General features: G+C 43.4%; 1 protein-coding gene across 1 annotated transcript in view; it reads right to left on the reverse strand.

Annotated features, from left to right (window-relative positions):
- Positions 1 to 9,489: 9,489 nt before the first annotated feature.
- The window catches only part of AFF1 (AF4/FMR2 family member 1), a 76,472-nt gene continuing 68,223 nt past the window's right edge, over positions 9,490 to 17,738 (reverse strand). The window contains exons 17-21 of the mRNA XM_027692802.1: positions 17,581 to 17,652; positions 16,901 to 16,994; positions 16,755 to 16,798; positions 15,707 to 15,951; positions 9,490 to 12,970 (exon numbers count right to left, since the gene is read on the reverse strand). Coding sequence (XP_027548603.1) covers positions 12,849 to 12,970; positions 15,707 to 15,951; positions 16,755 to 16,798; positions 16,901 to 16,994; positions 17,581 to 17,652 — 577 coding nt within the window. The 3' untranslated portion in view covers positions 9,490 to 12,848. The remainder of the gene's footprint in view (positions 12,971 to 15,706; positions 15,952 to 16,754; positions 16,799 to 16,900; positions 16,995 to 17,580; positions 17,653 to 17,738) is intronic.

The raw sequence follows: 17,738 nt of genomic DNA on the forward strand, positions 1-17,738 counted from the left end.
GTTTCATGTAGGATGAGGTTCCCCACAGAATACATGCATGGAGACCTTCTTCTAAAACAAAAGTAAAAACACTAGTGCTGATGTCCATCTTTCCTCTTATTTTAGCTGAGTGCTTGATCAGAAAATGGGATATGTAGGTATAATGCCTAGGAGATGTAAGAGCCAAAGCAGCAGAGTACACTGGTAGATTATTCACTGGTTTAGATGGAGGCTCTCTGTTCCCCCCAGTATGAAAGAGGTGTTCTTTGTTCTTCATATATAAAACTACATTTCAGGTGGTTGCTTGTGTTCCTTTGAAAATCCTTTCTGTTCTCTTCACACAGATTCTGGTCCTAGTCTTGGACTGGATCTCTGATTTCTCTCTTCATGATCCCATAAGTTTAATGTTTTTGTCATTGTCATCACTTTTAATTGTGATTCAAAGAGATTACATTCTGAATGAAGATGAATCTCCCTACCAAAAGAAAACTGTGTTCACAACAGGATCCCACAAGTGAATTTCCTTACAAAGTTTACTTTACCCTTAGCTCACTACAAGCCGTGTTCCCTTCCCTGGGTCAGAAGGGACAGGTTCTCTTGGTCTTGGAGTAATCTCAAGTCTGCTGACATCTTGTTTCTCTTTCCAAGGCCACTGACACAGGTATAACATACCCCTGATCCTAGGGTCTGATCAGGAAATAGAAGCTTCTTTCACTAAGTAAGTCTCAAAATAGGTCTAAATTCCTTTAAAGCAGTATGCATCAGGTGCCTCATCTTTGTATTTGTTCCAATCTTGGTTTTAGTTCATCTGAACAGACACTAATCCATGATAAACAACAGGACTCACCATGCATTCCTAGTCTGCCACTGTCTCATGTTCTTTCCTGTGAGATCCAAATGCCCTACTTTCAACAGTTATTGATGTTCTGGGCTTAGCTGCCTGTGCATCCTGCTGCTTTGTGCTAATGTGCCTTTGAAAATAATAACATGTAGTAAGGATTGTTAGAAGATTCTTTAGTGGAATTCTTCTCCATTTCTATATACTAAAGCACTTGCTTCAGATCCTAAGAGGAGGAAACTTTCATTCCAATGGAGATAAATTCAAATGGAGAACTGAGCTGCAAACTTTTCTGAATCTATTTTACTCTGTTGGTGTCTTAGTGCTCCATTTGGATAATTAGGCAGGGCTTCATGAAGGAAATCATGTGCAGTCATTAATGGCAATCTGAGTGCCTGCTGATTTCCAGAACAAGTGAAAAAGATTAAGAAGAAATGGAAGTTTTCAGTAAACAGAGTTCTTAGTGTTTAGGTGAATTTAAGCTTTCTGGATTGTACATAAAAAAGTTGTTTTCATATTGAAACATCTCTCCACTCCCTCTCCTTGTTGTATGAAATGATCTGTAGTTTGCTTTAATTACTGTGTGTAATTGATTCTTAAAGATAATACCTTCTTTATGGTCACTGCTTGTGCTACAAGTCAGAAATAAGCCTTTACACTAAGCTAGTCCTGCAAAACTCTTTTTGATCCTTTTCAAGTCTAGTTGCAAACAATGAAAGAATCAAATATTCTCAGACTTCAAATAGTCCAGAACAACCTTCCTTTCCCTCATTATCTGGAGACAAGGCTTTCTTTTTCGAGCCAAATAAGCATCAAAGGATCACAAACTTGGAAACTGCAAGTTATGTAGGATTATTGTAAAATGATTGTAATGAACTTTTTATTATAAGAATCAGTGCAGTACTACTTTTGCAGTTCCCAGTTCAGTATTTGTTATAGACAGAAACGCTCATAAGTGAAACATTATGGGATTCATTAACTGTAATTTTATAGGTTGTAGCTAAAACCATTGACACTCAATAGAAATTTTTAATACAATGCCTTTTGTTATACATTATATTGAATATTGTATGTATATCCAAGATAGTTTGGTCATGGTTGTGTTTCTGTTAACAATAATTAAGGGCAAAATAACATTTCTTTTACCACATAGTTCAACAAATCAGCTGCACAGAGACACTGAATTCTAATCCAAGAAATATTTCCACGTAAGCAAGGAACAATTGCTAAATACTGCTGAGCCAGCCAACACAGAGCGAGTGTATGCCAGAAAAGTAACAAATGAAACCCTGCCATGTATACTGCTGCAGGAACCACTGGGAACATTATTCTGGGTGTTCCTAACGGGGTGCCAGAAATCTTTCTTCTTTCATGGTGGTCAGGGGAAGATGTAGAGCACTGCCTTGCAGACTTGTACAACTAAAAGAAAATGCAATAATTCTCCTTTAGATAAACTGGAGAACATATGTTTTGCAGAATCAAGAAGAAAAGAAGGAAAATCAGCATGGGAGTAGGCAGCATCTTGATTTATGTAACTCCTTTTTGAAGGACAGGAACCCTTTCGTTCAGTCAGGGCCTAGAAGTAATTCCTTATGCAAACCAACTTGAACTCAAAGCCAATAGAAAATATTTCTTTTAAAAAATCCTCTAGCTTTTAGTAAGATTTTTACTTTTGTAGGAACAGGTGAGCTGACATGGAAGAAAACAGCTTGGTATCACTACTTCAGGGTTTGTCTCTCCCAGTGCAATATGGCCAAGAACATGCAAAGGCTTCTTGGCATCTCCAGGTGAGAACACCTCATTCATCTTTAGTTTTGTGATATATTAAGAAAGAGCAATGCAGAACTGAGGAACCTTCATACTCTAGCCTGACCCATTAATGAAGATTATCTTCCTCTCCCTGTTAAGCCCAGTAGAATCTAAACAGAAGGACAACTGACCCTTTGCCCTACCACACTGGTTCTTGGTCTGCAATAGCTGGCATTTGTTGGACCTGGCCTGTAATGGTTTGTCTGCTTAAAGAGATCACAGATGACAATTTCTGTAGTTGCTAGGTCCTTAAAACAAATAATGATCACATTGTGAAGTGCTGTTGAAATGTTCAATATTGCATTTTTTTCTGGTGACTTGTTCTTTATACCTCGGTGCTGAGCTCCAGGGATTCAAATGGCGCCTAATCTTGGCCATCCATAGGCAGTTGGTTTCTGCTGCATTGCACTGGCTTTTGATGTCAAAGATGGGGGAAATGTCTGAGAGGAAGGCTGAGCAGTGCTGGTCAAGGTAACGGCTGAGCTGTCCCAACTTTCCTTCTCCTGTGATCCTGTCACTAGGTCCTGAAATTATTTGGTTTGACTGTAGGTCAGCCCATGACTTTTGCTGCTGTGTTTGCCTGTACCATGCTCAAGTCTGCTACACCCCATGCAGAAACCATAGCTCTCCTCTTCCCCCCCAACCCTTCTTCCTCCTCTCCTTCCAACCCCTACTATTACCTTGTATGGTTCTGCGAAGAGGGGAGTCTTCTTTGAGAACTGGTCTTTCTTCTCTAGAACCTCCTGACTCCATCTCTCTCTCTCTCTCTCTCTCTCTCTCTCTCTCTCTCATACGCAGCAAGTTTCTGTCCTTGTTGCACAAGCTTTGGGAAGGAAAGAAAGAAAGGATGACTAACACTGTACACCAGTGTTATCAAGTGTCTACACCAGGTCAAATCTCTCTGTTCCTCCTCACCCACATCTGCATGCACCAATTTCCACCAACCCCACAACAAAACACCAATAAAGCTGTGTCAAGTGCACAGCAGGATGACTTAATGGAAAACCAGATCCTTTAAACTACTCCTCATCTGTGAAATACCATTGCAGAACAAGGGAATCCCTTGTGCTAATATTATACATTAATATTATAACTGTCTCGGAACAACAAAATATATTTAGTAATCATATGTCTGGAACTGCAAGGCAGCAGGAGCTGCCATGTGACACTGGCTCTCAGGGCAGGTTTTTCCAAGGACTAGCAGCTGCCTAAGCAAGCATCTCTGCTGAGCTCTTCAGGATTCCAAACAGCTGCAGCTGGATGAATACCTGCCTAAAGCAGATTTTCCCACCAATCTACCAGAAAATGTATCGAAATTTACTGTTATTTTGTATTTCTCATCAAACTGTCTGGAAGCAAGTAAAGCATATAGTTCAGTACCACAGCTTAAATTTTATTAATAATGAAAAGCCAGATGAGATGCATGTGTACCTAGCTTATCACTCAAAATCGATACTGCAACTGGTATTCATGAACAGAAAAAAGAGTTAGAGCCTTAGTCTGGAAAGCTCTGACTCTCCATCCCAGAAACTGCAAAAACTATCATAATAAGGGGCAGGAGTCAGTTGTTTCACTGGTTTTCCCTGTCGATAGGCTATTAGCAGCTGGCAGTTTTCTATTGCTGCCAGTCATTCATTTCTCCTTCACATTTCTCCTAAAAGGAAGGGCATGGATAGATGTTAGTAATGAAGCTGAACTCTTCATACTCACCATTTCTCATTTTTTAAAGCTACTGTCTTATGTGGCCACAGGACACAATGGAGATGAAAGCAGGCACCCAAATGGTCCTGATCAGAATTTTTATATGTTTTTTTACAGTTCTGTGTTTAGCCAAACTGACTTCTGTATCCCTTAGCTGAATACATTGATTCCTCTTCTTTTTGCCTTTCTCCATCAAGCCACAGGCAAACAGCTGCTCTAATGGCACATGGAAGCTGCTTGGAAAGCTAAACCTTAGGTACCCACCTCAAGAGCTTCCCTTCCCTTCAATGCTGCTATTACTAATACAGAAATGACATTACGGCGGGAAAAACTTGATGTCTTTGCATCCAATAAATTATTTGAAAGGACATATCAATGTACAGTCACAGGCAGCTTTGAATTATTAAAACTGAAAAAAACCCCAAATAAATAGCTTTGGCTTCAGTTCTGCAATTTGGGTTTTTCCACACAGGTTTTACCATCTTCCTCTGGAGTCAGTGGCTGCAAGAGCTCAGCTGTAAGACTGACTAATACCCATGTCCTGGTGAGAACAGTGGTGTCCCTCACTTGAGTAACACCATCCAGGCTGAGCTCCCTGTCCCAGCAGCTCTTGCTTTGCTCCCCTGCATAGACACAGCTCTCTCCAGCCTGGTCTCTCAGAGCAGCTCCAGCCTTACCTGCAATTTCCCATGTGAGATGATTTCTTTAAGAGAAAACAGTTCTCAGCTTGCAGAGGCAGTGGTAAGAATCGGTATTTAAAGCTGTTCCTGTCGACCTACAGTGATGGAAGGGACAGCAGATATCAGTGCCTGCCCGTTACCGCTGCTTTCAGACCTTGCACAAACAGGCCTTCCAGACAAGGAATGCCTCTCACTATGACAGTGCCAATGTGATTTGAGCTGCCCTGCACCTCACAATCTTACCAAAGGATGGGCTCTGCTTTTAGCATGTGCCCAGGTGTCATGGGAGGATCAGAGGGCAAGAGCCATATGGCAGTGGCTGCCCCAGCTCACAGACCCTGCTGGAGAGGGGGAACTGGCACTTCCCGACATCAGGACACAGCATGTCCCCAAGGCGGGGGCACAGCACGGACCTGTGCCACCGAGATCCCCAGCCCCTACCCAGCAGCTGACATGGGGCCACTGAGGGAACCCTCAGCTACCAGTGCCAGACATGCAGCTGCTTTGCCCAAAGGCTGTGGGATCAGAGGCATTCAAGGAAAACAAGTGGCAAGAGATCAAATGATGTGACTTCTGTCATATTTTATGGGGCCCAAATACTGATGGAAATGCAAGGAGGCATTTTACCACTCTAGACAGGCAAACTCCTGGACCAGGGCCTCCGCAACAAGAATTTCACATGTGAATTGCTGGTTAATGGGATAAGAAAAGCAAAATGGCACTGGAATTCTATAGCCAGCGAAACACAACAGCAGCCCAACTAATCTCTATGATTCACAGATTCTTCATGTTTCCTTCAAGTACAGTTGATTCTTGAAAGACTTCATGTGAGAAAAGGCTTCTGCACACTGAGTAATCTCATCAGATGGTGAATGTGGTATTAAGTCATCTCAGTCAAATAGTCGCAATTAATCTAAAAAAAAATTAAAATCAAGACATCACTGATAAGGAACACATCACCAATTCCAAGAATTCCGAATTTACTGTACAAATCAAGGAGATGATTTGCCCACCTCTCCACTGAAAAATAATTACCAGATGATTTTTTCGTGGGAGTCCATGCCTGCAGCTCAGTTGCTCTGAGATTGTCAGCTGCACAATCCTTTTTCACATTTGATTGCTACACTGTAACTCTATGTCAGAAATTTTTCTGTGAAAAGAAGGAATCCCCTATGAAATTCCTCTTTAGGATAGCCCTGATCAGAGACACAGTAGTTATTGCCCTACCTCTTTTCACTTAACCCTGTTTCCCAGCCTGAATGTCTACAGTCACTGGAAATAAATCAGAGGTTTAATTTCACTTCACACTTTCTCAGCTTTATTATAAAATTTTCTACTCCCTCGACTTTAAATGTACATTTTTGTTTTAAAGGAGATAATCTTCTGTGTCCCATGTTCTCATGTTTAATGCTGGAGTTACAAGGAGAATTAAAGAAAAAAATCCACATTTATTTCTTTACCAATGTTCTTGCAAACAAGTCTGCCATTTTCCAGTTATCATCAGTCACTGCACACTTGTGACCTTTCCTGTTCACACAGTCCCAAGGAATCACTGAATAGGAACAACATGCAGCTGATGCACCAGTAAAACATCTGCACTGCACCACGTTAGTTCTAGCTACCAAATTGCAGTGTGGGATTTTCTTTTTTCCAGGGCAAGTCTTGCCCTTACACAAAGTAACAGCAGGGGGAAGTAAAGCCTCGGTTTGGAGCGATTCTTCTCCACTAGCTACAAAAATACAATGAATTGTTTGCCTCTTGTTTAACAATCACGATAGAAAACCCACCGGGTGTCAAGAAGCATGTTTAGTGTCCCAAAATAAACTGAGCCAGACTATTTACTCTAACCTATTACCTGCACTTAGCTTACTATTCCAATTAGCACTGAATGCATTCAAAGGGTTAACAAAGATTTTGTGCAATGACTTCAAGATGTGTATCCCTATAATGCACCTCCAGTTCTGATCATCACACACTGTACTTCATGTACTGATCTGGAGCACAACTACTTTTTGCCCACAACCTCTCTCCAGTCCAACAGATTGCAACTACTACCAAGGCACTATATTGTCTAAGTAATGGCTCCTTTATAATCATTAAACCAACAGTTTAATTTAAAGTTTTCTGAGTTTTTCAAACTAAAATTGAATAAAGACTTGAATTTACCATACCTATAGTTTCCAAGTGAAAGGTACAGCAGGTATCTGGGGGAAAAACCCACATGAAACAAGTGAAAAACAGACACATTTTATTACTTGGAATCTGAAAAAAAAAAAACCTGAACTGTTTTTTTCCATTTACAAGCATTTGTTGAAATGTGAGCGGCCAGCAGAATTAAGACTTCACTAAACAACCTAGAAGTTTTGCAAATGCCTTTGGCAGTGCACAACATGGCCATAATCATCATCATGGCTAGGCTTCACGAACGAAGATTTGGGAAGGGCTGGACCCAAAGAAAACCTCAACAATACTGAGTAGGAGCAGAGAAAAACCCAGCGGGAACTCCAGGAACTCCATACCTTGACAAAACACATCACAAGGCAGCAGTGAGCATAACACTGCTGTTGTAAGATGCACAAGTCCTTGTTTCAGGGACACAAACTTCACGGAAACACATTCAGAAATGCTGATGATGGTGTTGTTTTAGAGTAGTGACAGAGGTTACAGAAAGTGCAATTAAAAGAAAGCACAGGCTGCCAAGGGGCTATTTTAGTGTTTGGAGAGCAGCACAGGGCTGAGAAACTGCAATCAACTTTGATTCAGCCGTTTTGCCAAAAATTACATTTGTCTTTGGAAAGGGTAAGCCAAGCCAAAGAGAGAATGCAAGCTCATCTACAATCAATAACAAATCTCAAAATAAATTAAACACACTTCAAAATCAGGTTTGGTCACTAAAGGCTCACTAAATAAACAAACAACAAAATATTATTGGAAAACAACCCCAAACTATTTTTGGCTGTGTTAGCCTGGGGGGAGGGGCCCACTGCCCTGGGCAGAAAGCCAAGCAGAGCTGTCGACACTTGCTGAAGCCCCACTCCCCCTCTCCCTGCCTGGCTTTTGGATGACCTCCCTGCTGGCACATTGCACATCCTTCCTCTGCATCCCTCCCACCGTTCCTCATCCCCATCCCACCCCCAAAACTAACCCTCCTTGCCTTTGCCACGAGCAAGGAGCGTGGGAAACACACCTTTTGGGGTGTGAGGAGGAAAGAAATGCTGAGACAGAGGATGTGAGTGACTGAGGAAAAGCAGCTGCCCCCAGTCAGCAGACAGGACAGCTCATGTCCAAACACCCCTTTCAAGCCACTAAAAGCAGAACAGAATGCACAGACATTTAATCCACATAACGATGGCCACAACCACGAGCTCTCTTCCCAGCCATCTTGCAACCAGTCTGGGGCCCACCTGGTTTCAGGCCATTTGAAACTAATTGAAGGCAGTGAACTGAGTTGCAGACCCACCTCGCCTGAGCAAAAGCATCACCAAGCTCCTCCTATCTGGTTTGTAGCTAAAAATCCCACCCAATGCTCATCTAGGGACATTTCACACTTCATTTATTTTACTAACTAGATACATTTTCTTTTTACTCCTACTTCAATCCAGTTTTGCTATCAGGATTTTAAGCATGGAGTGAAAAACTTCACCAACCTTAATAAAAGAGTGCGTTTCTAGACACAGCATATGTAACAACAAAAAAATCTAGTGGATATTAAAACTGGTTTCAGTATCCTCTACAATTTACACAGTACATTGGAAACCCACATCCATAAACATCTTGGGTCCAATGCCTGTTGCAGAAGGGACCTGAATTACACACACAAATTATATCCCAATAGTGCAGAGAGATGAAAAAATGATTCTTCCAGGGAACAGTTACATTGCCCAACACCAAAAAAAAGCGGAAAAAGCCTCAAACAAGAAGTGTAAGGCCATGGCAAAGAGATCCCCTTGTACACCCAATGAGACGCAGCGCACCACAGGGCATGAAATGCTGTGGGGTTCCTTGAGGGAAATCCTCCTCACAGCACTTCAGAAACTAATCCATGAATAAGACCTGAGCAGACCCTTCTCCCAGCACCAAGCCCTGCAACACCTTTGTGGCAAACACAGAGCAGAACGCTTCAGGCACCACTTTTGTGCCTTGTCTCCTGGTTTTCTTATTTAACTTGTTTGATTGTCTGAAACCAACTTATGGGATCTTCCTGCCAGGGAGTGCTCAGAGCCAGGCTCTGCTGGCTGTCAGCAGCTCATCCCAGCAAAGTCATCCCTGAATCAGTTTTGGGAGGATAGGAGGCAGATGTCCTAAGTTGTGACCCTCCTGCTACTCTGAGCACCCATTTTTGGTCATTAAGGAAAGGGCAAGGGGCAATAAACAGGGCAGCACTGGAAACAGAGATTCATACCTAAACCTCATTCAGAAGGGAAACACTAAGGCCATTCAGAAACAAATTTCTCTACAAGAAGCTAAGAAGAACACAAGGAGTCTTGCAACACCTCATAACAAACATTCATTTATTGTTTGTTTCCCCATATGAATGAATCAACCATCAACCATCTTGGAAACTCCATCACACACAGGGCAGAAAAAGGTTATATACAAGTGGGACACACATCCCCAAAATAAGATGTACAGATTTATCATGGGAACCAAGAGGGAGGGGAGAGGACAAAACCAAAAACAAGGACATTGCAGTCAGACTTTGACTTTCAAGAGATCTCTATCTCCATGTAAGTGGGGTTTTCAACTATTAAATAAATGGCATCTTAAAAATAGAACATTTGACAATTTCAACACATGTATTATTATTTCTTTTAAATAAATATTGCATGGAAATGATGCTTCTTTGCCACCATAGCTGCCTCCTTTCCTTCTGCAACTCAACCATCACCTCTGGTTTTCCTTGGATTAATGGTTTGCTTCTTAATGGCAAATGCTATTTCCTCCACTCTTATGTTTTGGTTTGTGTTTTTATTTATTCTTGTTTGGCTTTTGTTTGTTTTCTGTAAAGGCCTGAATAGGCCCAGATGAAAATGATGATTATCTTTCCTAACCCTTTGCAGGCCTCTGACCTGGCTCAAGGTTGAAATATGATGGCTTTTTAAAAATTACCTATTATTTAAACAGTCTTCTCTGTGTCCTGAAACAAAACATAGCTCCCTGCTATGGAGCTTGGTACTGATGCTTCCACAGATTGCTTTTGAAGTAAGAGCCCCCAAGCAGCCCCCCACAAACCCGTGACACGAACTGCCCATGACCTCATTTCCCGCAAAGCCCAGGGGAGTTTGCCCTAGGAATGGGAGCAGCCCTTGCCCAACCGCTTCTGCAGAGCAGCGCAGCACGTGCTGTCTTTTCCCAGCTGTAAAGAAGCAATTATCAGGAATTCATCTACCTTCTCTAGGCATCTTCTTACTGGCTTTGTTTGCCCGACACCCTCGCATGAGCTTTGCAAGGAGCAAGGCAACAGATAATCCCTATCTGGGCAGCTCAGGACAGGTGAGGACAGGACCTGGAGCACCACAGGCTGAGCTGGATGCAGGACAGGGGCAGCCACACGCCTGCCTAGCAGGTCCTGGCAGGTGGTTCTCCTGGCTGGGGGAAAGCTGTGAGCCAGTGGCTCTCCAATGGGAACCTGGTCTGAAAGCAGGGAGGGACATGGGTGCACACAAAATGAAAGTACCAGAAGACCCGTGTCCCTGCTACACCTTATGCTTACCCTTAACACTCTCCTACAGTTCTTGCAGGCTCCCACAGGTTTTCAGGTTCAATAAAGCTTTCTTTTCTTCTTTCCTCCTCCTCAGCTGGTGATCCTAGAAATAGCTTTGTCTAAAGACAAAGTCAGAAGGCAGCATCGATCCACTAGTCTAGGATCGAGCTCCAAAGTGCACATTAGCCTTCAGGCTGTCTGCCCATCCCCATGCTTCCTGAGAACAAAATGGTTAATGCTGAGCCTCTCTCTGTCCCTGGCTCACTCCAAGCAGTTGCTGCTCCAGGGAGGAGGAGTGCAAACGAAGTTTGATAGGTAAAATGGGAGGAGGGACACGGACCTTCCTTCCATTTGTTAGGACAGCTCATCCCTGAAATGTACTAAGGCTTTTAACAAAGTGAACATGAAAGGACAGTCCCTTCAGGGTGTGAAAAGACCCAGCCATGATCCCAGCTGTCCTGCGCTGCCAGAGAGCTCCCTTGTGCTCAGGACCCGGGCAGAGCCGCAGCCACCCCCTCCCAGAGCTGGGATGACTCCAGGCTTCCCTGTGGCACGGGCCATTTCTACAGAAACTACTTTTGGAAACGCAGACCTTTTGCTGATATTTATTTACTGCCCATTTTGATGAGCCTCAAACACATGAGCAGGTATTTTACAAAGGGCATACTGCTGCACGTGTGCAGAAATGTTTGTCCATCGTGAAATTATGTGGAAAAGGGAGAATTTTTTCTTGTAAACACAATTATTTTAGGATACTTTCTCTTCACCACTCCCACGGGTCTGTCAGAGATAGGGTGAGGGATGCGAGAGGGCACCAGAGGGCTAAGGCACACTCATATATGAGGATGGCAGGATGCTGCTGTCACACTACAAGAAATCTTTGGATAGAGAAGGGTGTCACCTGACTTAACACGCAAATGCCATGGATGCTGCCTTCACTGATACTGTGACAAGGAAAAAATGCTTGCAAACACTAATTATTCCCTTTCGTGTTCCCTTGACAGGTTTCTAAGTCACTGGGCCCATCGTACAGTGTGGCTGAGAAAGAGCATGTGAGTTCTGTCCCACATGAAGGAGACTCGCTTTGGTACCAAATCCGGCTCTTAGATATTCATCGAGACCCCCAATGGTTGCAGGTAAATATCCACATGCAAAATTTGTCTTATGTTCCACATTCAGTCCCTTAGTCCCTCCTTAATCAGAAGCGATTCCTCCCCATGGAAGCTCTCAGACTCAGAACAATGTCCAAGCAATCACACTGACCCAGTGCAGCTTTGCACCCCCACCCCCCAAAATGACAAAAAGCAACCCAACAATGAATCCTCATTGTGACACTCCTCAGAAGAGAGGCAGAGCTGTTCCAACCACACCATGTCATTTTGCCACCCCAGCTATGTTTGGCTTACAAGGTTGAAACCGAGCAAGACCTGTAGTAACACAGTTCGAGTGCCATGGGCATGGATGTGCACAAGAACACGGCAAGGAGGACCAAAGCAGCAATGACTTAAAAAGTAAACTTGCAGCACTGAAGGCAGTGGGTTCCCCAGTTCCATCAGCTGGCTGACAAAAGCAAGAGGGTGAGGCTGGAAAGCGGGCAAAGCTGATCCTTCTGCTGTTTTTACTGTAACATAATGCTGTCCAGTGCTGATGAGGTTGCTACTTGCTCTCTGGGGAACAAAGACACCAAAGATTGCATCCATGCTTGCAAAAACAACTTCTCCGGCACGTTTTCTGGGCACACAACTGCTGTAGGCTGTGGGATGTTGCATAACCACCTCTGGAGGCAGATTTCCTTCTTGTCAGCATCATGTGCAACTCTCGTCCTGCTGGTTATTTGTAACAGAAATGTTTAAAGACCATCAATACATTGGGCCATTCAGACAATTCATTGCACTTCATCATTTTAAAGGAAGGTGCCATCCTCCATCTCTTCTTTTTCAAGGCAGCAAAGTGCTACCCTAAAATAACACAGTTCAAAGGTTTTCCAGTGTAACCAGATAACTTCCATCTTTATTTAAAATATTTTCCCTTGCAGGTGCTTGTATTGAATAATAATAAAAAAAAATTAAACTGAGGCTGTTTCCGAGGCTTCAAAAGTGCAAAAAACTTCAAGGTATTTAACCACCTGGAGAACCAGTTAAGGCATATTTGCTTCCAGTCTCAGCCACTGTAATCCCTGTCTGATGTAGTGTACCAGGTCAGTCAGGCTACTGGTCAGTGCCAGAGCACAGGTCGCTCTGTTGAGTTCAGCAAAAAACTCTGGAAAAAAGGAAGGGAGAAAGAAAACATTTGGTTGGTTTCATACAACAGGCACGTCTGACAGGCGAGGAGGGCAGTGAGGAGCAACAGCAGCAGCACACAGTCAGTTGGCCAGTCCAGTTAAACAGTGTTAATGCAGACAGCTCAGCATTAACCTCAGTTAGAGGGCTGAGAAGTGTAACAAGGGCACACAAGAGGAAAATACACTTGCACACAAATACACACACTGACTCGCCTCCTCATGTGCTTTCTTTAAAGGACATCAAGACTCCATGGTAGGTGGACAAAAGTTTGGGTGTTCGCACCACAGTCCCTGCTTTGAGCTTTCCCCAAATCTTAAACAGGTCAAATTTGAGTGTCTTTCTGAGTGACACCCAGAAACACACACAGCTGCCATCAGACTGGTCCCTTTTCTGCATTCATCCTCAAACCTTAGAGACACCATGATTTCTCCACTGAACAGATTTAACAATTTGTGTAGCTTGCCAGGCTATACATCTGATTTGGACTGCTTATAGTTGAGCATGCCAGGTAGATCCCACAGTCCTCCTATCCCATCACCGACTACAGGCATCATGCTCCTCCTCTAGCACAGGCAGGAGGAGGTTCTTGCAGCACATCTGAGCCTGCTGTGAGGTGCTGGCCAGCTGCAAGCCCTGCTCTGTGCTGGTGATCATCTGTGCAGGTGACCAAAAGTCATGGAAAATTCTCACACCTATTCTTTTGCAGTCACCCTTCCAAGACATTCCTGTATGACCAGCCTTCCAATGACATGGCTTGTCCCAGTCCCTCAGTCTCTCCAGCCTCAATCGTGTTGCCAAGCACCTTTTCAGAAAACAGCCATTCCCAGCTCTGCTTGGAAGATTGAGGCTGCTTGGCTGTGCAAGCAACTCTTCAGAAGCAGAGTGCACAACACTTTCATTTTAATACTTGCCAATTCAGACGCAGAGAACATCTCCCCTGATTTTTCAGCTTTTGTTTACTAAATCCACGTTTTAAAAAATTTTGTTTACTAAATCCAAATCTTACAGAAGAGCTGTAAGCAGAAACAAGGAGTCCAAAGCCCCTCTCTGAGCAAACAGAAGACACCCTCATCTGTGATCACAGTATCATGTGAAAGGAGAGGGACTTCCCATCCATGTCTGCAGCCTCAGCCTGACCTTGCTGATGGAGATTAGAGGTCAGAAGGTGGAGATTAGAGGTCGGAAGACAATCAGTGACAGCCTCATGATTCATGGTGCTGCTCTGAATTACAGCAAGGAGCTGGGTCCTGGTTGTGGACCCACCAGAAAGCACTTCAGCTCTGCACAAGCGACTCGGACATCAGTTACAACTAACTGCTTTTCACTAACTTAGGATTTCCCTGTTTAAAGGATCTTGGTAGCAGAAGGCCACTGCTCTTTCTTCCTCTTATGCCCTATGAATTGCATAAAAGAAGCAAGGATGCGGCCTTTTTTTTTGTTTTATGTTCTCACTCTCTGTACCTCTTCATGTCTCTACATTACACTGAATATCAACAAGTTCCACTTCTCAAATGCCTCCTGAACAGTGACAACAACCACCAAGTCTACATGAGTATTTACTGGTCTCCTGGACAGATCCACTCCCTTGAGAGTATTCACTACTCCAGTCAACATTCCCCTACATCAGAACTGGCCACACAGAGCAGCTTTTGAATTTAGTCTTGATTAATGCAACATTGTGCTCAGGCTGCCCTCCCACACATTTTCCTCTGTGACTCACTGCTCTGGCTTACTAGCAGCATCCCCTGCTGCTTCTGTGTGACAATCTTTTATCAGCCTTTTGATGACAGAATCCAATATACTACACATAAACTGCTGCTGTGAGCATAGATTTGCTCAGAGGACAGTCAACAACTGGTTACCTTATTTAAAGGTGACTTGCAATGCCTTTTGAATGTCAGCAACTGCCTCATTAGTGTTTTAGAGGGTTTTTACAGCCTTACAACAATTCAGCTAGGCACTGCTTATTTTCTTTTGCAAGTCTCCCAACAGGTCATGGCAATGCATCTCTTCACCCACAGTGACTCACAAAACTTTGTGTTTTATGAAAAATGACACTGCAAAGGCCACATGGGATGGCAGGTTACAGGCTGAATTGCACCCACCCTGTGGCTTTCACATATTCACCACTGCTTGCACCACAGGACAATACAACATTTTTAACAAAAAACCCCCCATGAGATAAAAAAAGTAGCAGCAATTCTAGGAATTGCTACTGGCAAATACTGGTCACGTGCCCAGCAAGGACTCAAATTTAAGTGCTGCTCAGCTTCTCTGCTAGGCAGAGAAGCCAGCCTAACCATTTTCAAGAGAAAACGACCTGGAAGTTTGCCAAAAACTAAAACACAAGGCTATAGGCCAAAAAGATGTTTTTAAACAAAGTGAACCAACTCAGAAAAGCTCAGTGCCCGAAGGGCAACTTTTGTTATGCTTTTTCTGTTACCATGAAGCAAGTTGGCTGGTTTCCTGCACTTGATACCCTCATCCCTTAGCTCTTGGACATTTGAGGATGCCAAAACAACCTTTTAATTGGAACACTCACCAATATATCACCATCAAGTATCTCTGCCAATAACCTGCCAATATGCTGTGGCTGTCTAACTCAACATATTTAATGCTTTGATCTTTAGGTGCTTGCTGCACTGAGTGATAGGATTTAAGCAAGTACACATAACCACAACACATGAGACAGGACAGAGGGAAAAAAACTTACCCTTATTCTTTCTGGCCAGTGTATCAGCCTTTTCCCAAATTTCATATGCATGGAGAATATAGGAAGTGATGTTGACATAGGAAGAGGTGACGCTTGAGATATGAGAGGAGACAGTGACTGTAGAGCCAACGCCGTTGCCAATGCCATTGTGGCCAGTGCTGTTGCTATCATTTGATCCCAGCTGAGAACTCACAGAACCAGCAGGAGAGGGTATTGGAGAAAGAGGAGAAGGCAAGCCTGTGCTTCTGCAGCAGAAAAGAAACACCATCATGAACATTCAACTTCAGAGCTAAAAGTCTTTCCACAAGGCTGTCTTATGCCAGGAGCTATCCAGTATCATCCAGGCCTGCAATATGGAGTGGACTGTTGAAAAGTGAGATGTGTTCAGCTACAGCACAAGTAATTGTCCTTTGAGTGCAAGGCCAAGTTTTTGGAAGTGATTTGTGACTCTAAGGACTCCTCGCAACAAAAGAAAATAAGGGACCAGGCATTTAGAAAGGGCCACTCATCTACCTTCCAAAATCTACACCTACTTTTGAAAGTCTTCACCAGATTATCCAAGCGTTTTTAACTAATGCTTTCCATTTCAGGCACGCTGAAGCTCCCCTTCCATGGAGGCTGGAGCTTTCTGACACCTACTCAAAGCAGCCAGGTCAGCCTACACACACTTATTTATAGGCCTAGGGAGGCTAAATGTGGTCAGCCACCCGCCTTCCAGACACAGACTGGCTTCATCACATCACTTCACCCCACCACTTCAACCAACCTAATTTTAGTCACTGGTATGACAGGGCTTCCACCACTGCTCTCAAGAGGACATTTACTTTCCTATGAACTGTATTGTGCAAGGTGGCCAAAAAATGTAACTGGAATCAGCACCACTATTTAAGTCCAAACATCCCTCTCTCAGCCACAGAGCATAGAGGGGACACGTGGAGCCTGGTAGCTTTCTGCCAAATGCAACTACCACAGCACACAGAAAAGTTTTTTCTTACTCATTATTATTAAAACACAGACACATGACAACACACAAGTTTTTAAATCTTACCTTGCAAAACCTGGAGAAGGTGCTTGTATTACTCTGAAATTACTCTGCAGCAAGGAATAAAAGTCTTGTTAGTTTTGGGCTGTTCAGCTGACATCAGTAACTACCACAGCCAACCAGCTGGCAGCTTAATAATACCTGTGCCCTACCTTGAAGTGGTCATTCAGGAGTCTGGAATACCTCATTGCAGTGTCTTTTTTGTAACCAAACATTGCCATGTGCAGAATGGACTGGCAGCGCATGCTGTGAACAGAAACACACCCAAGTGTCACTGCTTGTGCTCAGCAGTCATCAGCCTTGTGAGACAGAGGCTAGCACACCTTAGCTGTACTGAAAAGCCAAGAAAGCTCAAAATTTCCTCCTCCTTCTGCTCATCTTAAAAAAAAGACTTGTGAAAAAAATCACCAGGGAAAGAAAGAAACGAGGAAGAGCCCTGTCTGTTCTTTTACATAAACAGGTGCCCAGCCTCTCAGAGGTGCCAAAGGCTGAGTAAGCCCCCGCCCAGAAGTGCCTCAGCCATGTCCAGCTACAGCTTCAGTTACATGGTTCAAACATGGGCAGCCAAATTGCATTCTTTCACCTTAGGTGAAAGCCCTTATGTGCTCTCAAGTTACAAGCAGATCAAATTTTAAAGCCTCTGCCTTCTACACGTGGTCCCTTGTGATCTTCCAGCTTACTTTAGAGATGTTTCAGTTAATTCTAGTTTTTATATTGTGGTTTTTAACCTTGCATAACTCTAACTGCCATTCCTTCATCACTGAAAGTAATGGGTCTTTCTATCAAGTCTCAAAACAGAACATAAAGGAACAGAAAAAAACCAGCTACGCACCGTAACACAGCAAAGATTTTTCCATGTGGAGAGACTGAGGAGTCTGCAAATGGTTTCAATGTCATAATGAATCTAAGGAAACAAAATAAACAGAACCTTGTCAGCCATCAGTGTGCTCTGAAGTCCCACTGTTTATGAAAAAACAGTACATGCCACTA

Source organism: Neopelma chrysocephalum, unplaced genomic scaffold (assembly GCF_003984885.1).
Source record: "Neopelma chrysocephalum unplaced genomic scaffold, ASM398488v2 Primary Assembly neopelma1_88, whole genome shotgun sequence".
NCBI classification, from domain to species: Eukaryota; Metazoa; Chordata; class Aves; order Passeriformes; family Pipridae; genus Neopelma; species Neopelma chrysocephalum.